The 10968-nt window shown below is 31.3% G+C and overlaps 1 protein-coding gene across 1 annotated transcript in view; it reads right to left on the reverse strand.

The window, feature by feature from the left end:
- Positions 1–5796: 5796 nt before the first annotated feature.
- The window catches only part of LOC106462792 (thyrostimulin alpha-2 subunit-like), a 29927-nt gene continuing 24755 nt past the window's right edge, over positions 5797–10968 (reverse strand). Inside the window, exon 4 of the mRNA XM_013922754.2 lies at positions 5797–6620. Within this exon, the coding sequence (XP_013778208.1) occupies positions 6528–6620 (93 nt within the window). The 3' untranslated portion in view covers positions 5797–6527. The remainder of the gene's footprint in view (positions 6621–10968) is intronic.

Here is a 10968-nt window from a genome sequence, read left to right on the forward strand (position 1 = left end):
CTAACACAGTCCAGCTTTTGGTAAAATAGAATACCACACGACATGTACCTTCAGTTTATAACATCTAACACAGTCCAGCTTTTGGTAAAATAGAATACCACACGACATGTACCTTCAGTTTAGAACATCTGACATAGTCCAGCTTTTGGTAAAATAGAATACTACTCGACATGTACCTTCAGTTTAGAACATCTAACATAGTCCAGCTTTTGGTAAAATAGAATACCACACGACATGTACCTTCAGTTTAGAATATCTAACAGTTTTGTATGTTTGTTGTTAGGTTCAAAACTACACAAAAATTTAGTGTTTTAAACCCACAGAGTATCCTATTAACCTCCGGATGGTGACAGTACCAAAGAATCCAGCTATACCCACTGTATAAAAACAAAAATCCGTCCGTCTCTCACGCCGATATCTCGGCCGTTGGAGTACTAATATGCACGAAACGACGCCGCTTTTTGCCGTCACAAGGAAGTTTGTGTTTATAAAACTCTTCCAGCCATATATATACCAATAAAACGGACGATGCGCCTCTTTGAGCATATAATTAAATTTGAGGGTAGGTTGATAGAGATCATGATAAGCAATAAGATATACGCCCCCCTCCCGCTTGGTATTGCTACCACTCAGAATTCATAATCATTGGCTGATATTCCTTATAAAGGAGACACATTGACGCAACATCACCAAATTTTGTCCAACCGGAACTCTTGGCTACAACTCCATAATAGCACGCATGTTTTACCCGCAGCACATTTCAATTTTGAAAATGCCTAAATTAAAGCTTGCTTCTTCAGATTAGCAGATTAACAAAGCCAAAACCAGGAAGACAATCCAAAAAAAAGACCCCAAAATGCATAATATAATTCACTGTCTTTACCATCACAATTAATAAGTTGCAGGGTCATACAGATGATCAAGTATGAATATGTCTTTGAAAGTCAGTTTTTCGCTTGTTTCAGTCTATAAGAATTTATCAAGAAGAACATTTGAAGATAACTTAAAAATGAACACAAGTCAAAATGCTAATGAAGCAATACTTAAAGAAGATGACCAAATATACATAAAAAATGTTGATTTAGTGATATACTAGAAAAAGCATAGTCATTCTCCATACATATGTTGCGACTAAATTATAATTAATTTTTAGAAAACATGTTCATAAAACATCTTTTACGATATAGAAATATAATTTTGAGAAGAAAAATTAATCATTATTTCCTGTCATATGACAGGCATTTAGCTTGTGCGAAATAAGACACTACGCGGCGTGTAGCAACAGTTTAGAATACCTTGTAATGCCGTGCTATAGTTAAATCCAGTTGATACCTGGTTTAGTTAAACAGTTTAGGATGTCTAATGCTCTCTAGTAGCAACAGGTAAAATAAAACATTTGAAGTACACGTGGAAACAGTCTCACCTACACAGTACTTTCTATTAAAATGTAGATTTAGAAAAATAACAAATTATTTTTGCTGAATCAACGGCTTATCAATACCTCTTGGAAGAGCAAAGCAAATAAATAAAATAGGCCTCATTCCACCACTATAGCCCCCCCCCCCAGTAGCACAACGATATGTCTGCGGACTTATGACACTAGAAAGCGGGTTTCGATACCCTTTGTGGAGCTTTGTGCTTAACAACAAAACAATTAATCAATCAATCCACCACTATAAATAAGTAACCAGTTAGTTCGCTATATAATAATGGATAATTAATGTTATACAAACTCCTAAAGTATTTTACGATATTAACGGTGAGTAAAAGACTATACATCAAAACCAAACAAATACATACTACATATCTGTAACTACATCAAATACAACCAATAGAGTCCCTTTCTCAAAACTCACACATTTCATGCTTTTTTGGCAAAGATGTCTTATATCAACGGATATGGACATTAAACTCGTGTTTTAATGTCATGTATATTCATATGGTTTAAAGTTGTACTTATTTAAATGTGTATGTATTTAGTGAGTGAAGTATTACGAGTATAATATAATAGTACTTAACGTTGTACAATATCATTATTGAATTATTAGAAAGTTGAATCATGGATATATATATATACTGATGTCACGGATTGATAGACGCCCTAATAACTGTAACTTAAATTCTAAAGTATGATTTGATAAACATTAAAGAAAAACTTTGTGCTTTTTTGCAACTTTTTTCGATCACGATTTATGTGGTTTCAACTACATTCATTATCTTCTAATATCTGTATACAGATATAGTATACAACTGTCCACATTTTTATAGACAGACTGATAGAAATAGTAATAGCCTTAAGCTAGTTGGCAGATGATCGTTTTTTAGACTGCGAGACAAGATCGACAAATTGATCAATTTATTGATGAAAATAAATATAAGTTCATCAATCACAATGTTAATTTTACCGATGATAGCAGGTCTCATCTCATATTATAAGTTCATCAACCACAATGTTAATTTTACCGATGACAGCAGGTCCCATCTCATATTATAAGTTCATCAACCACAATTTTAATTTTACCGATGACAGCAGGTCCCATCTCATATTATAAGTTCATCAACCACAATGTTAATTTTACCGATGACAGCAGGTCCCATCTCATAGTTTTTTTTACCTGAACAAGTTTTCAAATGCTTTAAAAAGAGCATATCGAGAAGAGGTTATCGTTTAAAGGCAAAGGCGAAAGAACTAACGCATAGTTTTTCATAGAGTAATAGAACAATGGAAGACAGTTAGAGATTTCCTTGAGCTCCAATTCTTTATAGAAACTGTAATGACGTCATTCACCTGTTGTTCGATCAGATCGTTAACGTTTTACCTGATCATTTTCAACAATTGAACAAATTAATTTCTAATTCATAATATTGCTGTTGCCAGAAATAAAATAATAATGGTGCTTTCAAATAATTCATACTATTTTTCTAAAATCGACAACGAATTACATTCTTACCTTTTGGTAAGCTGGTAGGTTATGTTACGTGTGCAGATACGAACTAGACATGAAATAGATCACTGGTAGATATTGTGTGGAAATTATCCGTTGATCATAATATGTAAAACATTCAGGAGTTTCATTTTGATTAAAAAAAAGTCGTTTGTAATAGACGTACTCTTGCTGGAAAAAAAAAAGAATACAAAGGTCGCTGAAAACGTCTATTTCAAAAGTTGTATTGTATCACCTACAAGCGGACGAGTAGATGACAGTATTATGTAATATTGGCATTGTTAGCTTTTTTGTTTAAGTCAACAGATGGAATTACCCTTTTTGTATGACTGTATCTTCCCAAGTGAACACAAATAAATAAGTTAACAACTAATATACACTTAGACGGAATTTACTTATATTTGTTATGCATCTTCTTTGTTTGTAATCCCTTGAGAGAAATGGGCATGACGAAACAATAGACGTTACGTAAGGAAATCTTGCTATTACAACCTCTAAGTAATCAGTTTAATACGTTTTATAGAATAGAAACTAGTTAATATTAGTAACGTTTGAAGGGTAAGTATTGTGTCTGCTCTCAATAAACCACAAACTCTTGATCACAACTGAGCAGGTATTATATTGCCCCAGAACAGATCAAAGCGAGGGTGAGTTCTTTTACTCTACTTGTTCTCTGTAGTCTAGCAAACACAAAGAGACATGATTGTATACCCATCTATAAAGAGAGAGGCGCGAACCCTGATAAGCAATGCCACTTGAATAGTATTAAAGTGAAACCAATTTATAAACTAAACCAGGAAATGAGTTCGTTACTTAAGTAAAACCTTGACAAAAATAACGCTTTCTCACTTTGTACAGCGTTAGAAATATACAAGCTTTGATTTTTAGACGATTTATAGATTTATGCGAAATGCTGGATATTTAAGTTTCTCAGTTAGCTTTCCATGGGAATAAATATTGAAGAAGAGAAATCGTTTTAAAAACAACAACGAGGTGGCATATGAACTTGTAACAACGATTAAAAAACAACAACAAGGTGACATATGAACTTGTAACAACGATTTAAAAACAACAACAAAGTGGCATGCGAACTTGTAACAACGATTAAAAAACAACAAGGTGACATATGAACTTGTAACAACGATTAAAAAACAACAACAAGGTGGCATATGAACTTGTAACAACGATTAAAAACAAAAACAAGGTGGCATATGAACTTGTAAAACTTGTTGATTAAAAAACAACAACAAGGTGACATATGAACTTGTAAAACTTGTTGATTAAAAAACAACAACAAGGTGACATATGAACTTGTAACAACGATTTAAAAACAACAACAAGGTGGCATATGAACTTGTAACAACGATTAAAAAACAACAAGGTGGCATATGAACTTGTAACAACGATTAAAAAACAAAGTGGCATATTAACTTGTGACAACGATTAAAAACAAAGTGGCATATTAACTTGTAACAACGATTTAAAAACAATAACAAAGTGGCATATTAACTTGTAACAACGATTTAAAAACAATAACAAAGTGGCATATTAACTTGTAACAACGATTTAAAAACAATAACAAAGTGGCATATGAACTTGTAACAACGATTAAAAACAACAAAACGGAGGCGTATGAACTTGTAACAACGATAAAAGTACGTGCTATTTAAAAGAATTTGCATCGTATACTTTTATCTAAAATTATTTCACACCTAGACCTCAGTTTTTCGTTTTTGTCAATAATAGTTAGTATAACACTTTACGTTATTCTTCTTCCAAAACACGATTACATTGACATCTATGTGAACAAGCTGAGTTCTGGTAATTTTACACTTTGATTTATAACGTGAACAAACTTAGCTCTGTTAATTTTGCATGCTTGTTGATAACGTTACTCTCCCAAGAGACAAGATTACACTGACACCTGTACGAACAAGTTGAGCTCTGTTAATTTTACATGTTAATCTATGACTTTGTTCTCCCAAGACACAAGATTACATTGACCTGGAATGTCAAGATATTGTTGCATACCTAATGACTGTATCATATGCATCAGAGAGTCCTTATATCGTTGTCTACCAATTTGTATCTTTGATCATTTTAGCATGTCAATCAGGGAGTCCTGACAATATGGTCTATCGATGATCTTATGTCTCTATTTACTATGTCACGTGAATCTCATTATCTACCGAAGTTTTTGTGGTTTTATGGCTTTAAGTAGTATATCATGTGAATCACATAATGCTCATGTCATGATCTACCAAAGTACTTTTGGTCTTATTGCCTTAATTACTGTATTACATAAAACACATTATGCAAATATCATGATCTACCGACGATACTGTCGCCTTAAATACTATATCATGTGAATCAAATAATGCTGATATGATGTTCTACAGACGTCCTTGTGGGTTTTGGTCTTAATTATTATGTCATGTGAATCAGAAAGTCACAGTGTACAGTATACGAGTCAGACGATCCTGTTGAAATGTTATACCAATATTTATGTTACTCTAATCAGTGTGCCACGTAAATCAGAAAGTCTCATGATTTCAAAGTCTACTGATGTTGCTGTGTTCTTTACTGTAATTTCTCAGTTTATATGAATCTAATGTATGTTATTTAAAAAATCGTAACTTACGACTACTCGTGGGAAAATGTTTTCTTTTAGTTCAGACAAATTAAATCATTCACAAGTTTTGTATTATCTTACATTTATACGTATGTTTTCGTTCATTTCAGTTTTCACAATAGTTGATGATTATTTTGTTCGTGTTTATAGTTGTTGTTTTTTGAAAGAGCAATCCCAAATTCATTGTCCTATTTTAGCAATAAAAAGGCACACACACAATTTGATACGAGTATATTTATCCAAATTTCAAACATTCGTGGTAATATTTAACTACGACATACATAATTAAAGCCGCAAGTTCTCTTGTTTTTATCCAGACGCACTTATACGTACATTGATATTAGTGAAATAGAATAAACTTTTATTATTACTAACAGTAATACGTTGCTATATGTTTTTAATGAAGGAAAGACAATTAACATTAATCCAGTCTCCGTATGATAATTTACATCCCTGTTATCTCATCAATTTTTAATTTAGTGGTACCAGAGTATTCACAGGCTTTCAGGATTAGATGAAAAGGGTGTTTTATTTGTTTTCGCATTGATTTTGAAGTAAAACAGATAAGGTGTTATGCAACAGTAAAATGAATTAATTTAAAAACCTTATAATACAGCAGAGATATATATGTGTATGTAAATTATATGTATATATGTAAATTCTTCAAAATTTTCAGAACAAGTATTTGATTAATAACTTTCAAGGTCATGTTAACTCGTTCTAGTTATATTAAATTATTCAATCCTTTTTGAACCGGCCCAACTTTAGTAAACAATCTAATTGTTAAATAATTTAGAATATGTATATATTTTTTTCATGATGCACACTAGATCAGGTAAAAGGTTTAAGAAGTCTTGGTGTCACTATTTTACAAGAACACTAAGATACATGTAGTTTGAAAATACTCTGTTTTCCGTCAGTCATGGATCTTCACAAACACAGCTAATCCCCTAGTCTTTCTTACAGTGGAAACAATCGCAGGTCCTAGCAGACTTGAAGACTAGGTCTCTGGGACCTTCCAAACACATCACTTTGACTTTCACCTAAAAATAAGCAGAGAAATTAAAGTAACTTAAGTTGTTAATTGTGAAAATGGTAGAAAAACCAAGCTTTACAGATTTAACTTCATTGAAGATGCAGAGGATAAAAGAATGTGTAGCTAACTGACAGTATTGTAAAGGTCTACGGCAATAAAAGAAACATGTGTCAAAAGCAATTAGAATTAGAATAGAACCTGAAGTAACACTGTGTCTCGCAGCTTTCCCTAGTGAGTTGTATTTTATTTGTTACCGTTTCTTAATATTATAATTCACCAACCATTTACCTAATTTTATACTTTATGGTCAGGGGTTTAGTCCACATGTTATGAAAACCCGTAAGTTCGGTGAGACATACAAATTAGGTCAAACAAACAGTTTCTTCTTCCGCAAAGATACTAACAAGTAGAAGAGCTTTAAATCTTCGTAAAAGCAAACACCTACTTAAACAGGTAGTTTTTGTTTCTCCATAGTATGTATTGAACAATGTATCTAAGTTACTTACTTTAATGAACTATCTGAAAATGACAGTTACTCGTGAAACTGAACTGTACTTAATTAACTAAGCTGACCGTAATTAATAGCTAATATTAAAATACTTAATTAACTAAGCTGACCGTAATTAATAGATAATATTAAAATACTTAATTAACTAAACTGACCGTAATTAATAGATAATATCAAAAATATTTAATTAACTAAGCTGACCGTAATTAATAGCTAATATTAAAATACTTAATTAACTAAGCTGACCATAATTAATAGCTAATATTAAAATACTTAATTAACTAAGCTGACCGTAATTAATAGCTAATATTAAAATACTTAATTAACTAAGCTGACCGTAATTAATAGCTAATATTAAAATACTTAATTAACTAAGCTGACCGTAATTAATAGCTAATATTAAAATACTTAATTAACTAAGCTGACCGTAATTAATAGCTAATATTAAAATACTTAATTAACTAAGCTGACCGTAATTAATAGCTAATATTAAAATACTTAATTAACTAAGCTGACCGTAATTAATAGCTAATATTAAAATACTTAATTAACTTAACTGACCGTAATTAATAGCTAATATTAAAATACTTAATTAACTAAGCTGACCGTAATTAATAGCTAATATTAAAATACTTAATTAACTAAGCTGACCGTAATTAATAGCTAATGTTAAGATTGAGCAGTTTATTCGAATCCATTTATTTTTGTTTTCAGTACACCAAAGAATATTTGGAGTAGATGAGCACCAGTTGGTAAACTAAAACCATAATAGGGAATAAAGTCAAAAATATGTGATTGAACTTGTGTTAGAAGATTAATTTTAAGATCTAACTATGATCACAGTAATTGCCTCCAGGTTTAGCTATTAATATTGCGCTTGTTCTTGAACTTCTTAATGAGTTCGAAATTAAAACATATAATGCACATCATAAAATAGAAATAATGGTTTTGTAGGTTTTATCTAAAGCTTATATTTACTAATTTATCAAAATACGGGATAAATAACATTATTCTCATTTTGAGTGTTTAAGTTTCTTTTTAATTCTTTAATCATTAAGTTAAAAGAAAGAAGTTTCAATAACTATAAACAATAAGATGATTGGTTTACATTAAGTCAACGTTTTATTTCAGCAGAAACGAAAGGAATAGTTAATTTCACCTTATTAATTTAAATATGGTTGGAGACCAAAAACATAAATCTTTCATCAAAGCGTAGTTTAAAAAGTATTCACGTACTTTTTAACCAATGCTCTGGTGATCTAGCAAATAGAAGAGTAGAAAACATTGGTTGATGTACATCATTTGCTTGAAACTACAATAGAACTAAGAGCTTTTGAAATCCAGGACCTGTTGCAGCAACTAATGAGATAAATTTAAGCAACACACGTGTGAGCATTAGAAGGAGCTCTTTTTTCTATTAAATTTGATGTCATGTTTGTTTGGTTGAAACTAGAGTTACTTCATGAAGAATATTTAAACTTACACTTTCCAATAAGCCAAAGACAATTCTTAATGCTTTTGTAGAAGAAGGGGTAAAGTGATAGTCCCTGGCGTTAAAGTCGATACACTGGGATGATGTATTGTGTTAGAGATAAAACAGAAGTAACTGAGTGAAATACTGGAACGATATATTGTGTCTGAAGTAGAACAGAAGCAACTGAGTGAAACACTGGGATGATGTATTGTGTTAGAGGTAAAACAGAAGTAACTGAGTGAAATACTGGAACGATATATTGTGTCTGAAGTAGAACAGAAGCAACTGAGTGAAACACTGGGATGATGTATTGTGTTAGAGGTAAAATAGAATTAACTGAGTGAAACACTGGGTTGATGTATTGTGTCTGGGATTCTAACTGCAAATAAAAGTGAGTTTATTTGGAAGTATGATATAACGGTAGTTGATTATCTCCAACGTTATTTATAGCCTAAGGCCTGCTTATTTGTTGAGGCTAGTCACTGTTTCGTCTGCTGATACCGTACAGTATAACGCTATGGCTAAATGCTGAAGTTTGATATAGTTATTATTTTTGCACATTTTGAATTAATAATCCAAAGGAGAAATTATATGAAAATGGGAGTCTTGGTTTTGAAATTAATAAATCCCCTAACTTGTAAAGCTTCGTAAAGTGTACTTGTCCATTTAATATTCAGCCAACAAAATGCACATGAGACAATCAAATCCTGTTTAGCAAGAATTTAATTATGAACTGCAACTCAGTTCTGATAATTCAAAGGTGGACTTTCTTTGAAACTAGAAACACTCTGAAAATTTGCAGACGATATATTTAACAATAACAAACATTTGGAAATAAGATATCATACCTCCTATTTTGAGAATCTGTGGACCTTATTCATAATATGTTTCAAACGTTTAAAATGAGACAAAATACATAGTGTGGGTAATATTTCACTTTATTAGCCTAGGATTCTTTGCAGTATTCAGTTTTTTATGATTTGTTTTTTACTTTACAACACTGATCTTCTGATTTTTTACTTTGCATTATTGATCCTTTAGATTTTTAACTAACTTTGCAGACACCATCCTTTTCGTGTACAGTATTTCTTAAGGAATTGCGGATCTTTATTTTTCTTTGAAACAATGATACTTATTTTCATAGTGCTCGTAATGTTTTTTATTTTGCAATATTGTTTTTACATTGAGTCGCTGATAGATTATGTCTGCCTGTAATATATTTGTTGTAGAGAATGATTTGATTTTCATGCTGATTAAATACATTAGGTTTTCCTACTTTGCATCAATAATTTTTAAGAAGTATTTAATTTGCAACGTTAGTCCTTGAATTTTTTTGTCTTTGCAATACCGATTAATCCTAATTTTTTCCAAATTGAAAAAAATCAACGATCATCAGTGGTTTTCATTTATAACATTAATCACCATTATATTTGTTCTAAGGCTTTTTCCGATGTATATTACTTTACAACAGTGATTATACAAAATAATTTGCCCCCCAGTGGCTCAGCGATAAGTATGTGGACAAAAATCGAATTACCATACTCTTGGTGGGCGCAGTACATGTAGCCCATTGTGTAGCTTTGCGCTTAATTATAAAGAAACAAACCAGAATATTTTTCTACTTATGGATTTTTTCAATTATGTAAAACTTACCTTTCATTTATATAATTTTTATTTTACAAACTGATTCCTTAGTTTTTATTTGTAACACTCATCGTCATTGTATTTTTCTAAATTTCAAACAGTGATCTTCAATGTGTTTTCATTTACAACGTCAGTCTTAATCTATTTTATTCTAGAAAAGTTTTTTTTATTTTGCAACTTTTTTGTTTTTACTTTGTGGCACTTACCCACATTTTATTCTGTAACAAATTCTCTGAGCTTTGTCTGTCTGTAACGTTTATTAATCCTCTAGAGTTATTTTAACTTTTCAACATGTATCCTTTGTTTTCTGTTGTTTTTTTCAGTTTTGAAATGTTTGTCGTACTGGTTTATTTACACTTTGAATAATTCTTCCTCTTTTTTAATGTTGCATCGTTTATTCTTATATTTTGGAATATTAAGTTTTATCATTTATTTTCATTCTTCTACTGACTCACTGGTAAGCTTGAGAAATTATAAAGTTAAAATTCGGGGTTTGATTCTTGCAGTGGGTACAGCATATATAACCCATTGTGTAGCTTAAACAAACGAACATTTATTATTGACTTTGCAACCTTTATTCTTCAAACATTTCCTGCATTTTAATATATATCTTCCAAGAGAATATTCTTAATTTGATGTTCTGTATTAATTTACTCATGGCCAGGTGGTTAAGACACTCGACTCGCAATCTGCGGGTCGCGAGTTCGCATCCCCGTCCCACCAAACATG

The sequence above is a fragment of the Limulus polyphemus genome, unplaced genomic scaffold, assembly GCF_000517525.1.
Source record: "Limulus polyphemus unplaced genomic scaffold, Limulus_polyphemus-2.1.2 Scaffold1253, whole genome shotgun sequence".
Classification (NCBI taxonomy): Eukaryota; Metazoa; Arthropoda; class Merostomata; order Xiphosura; family Limulidae; genus Limulus; species Limulus polyphemus.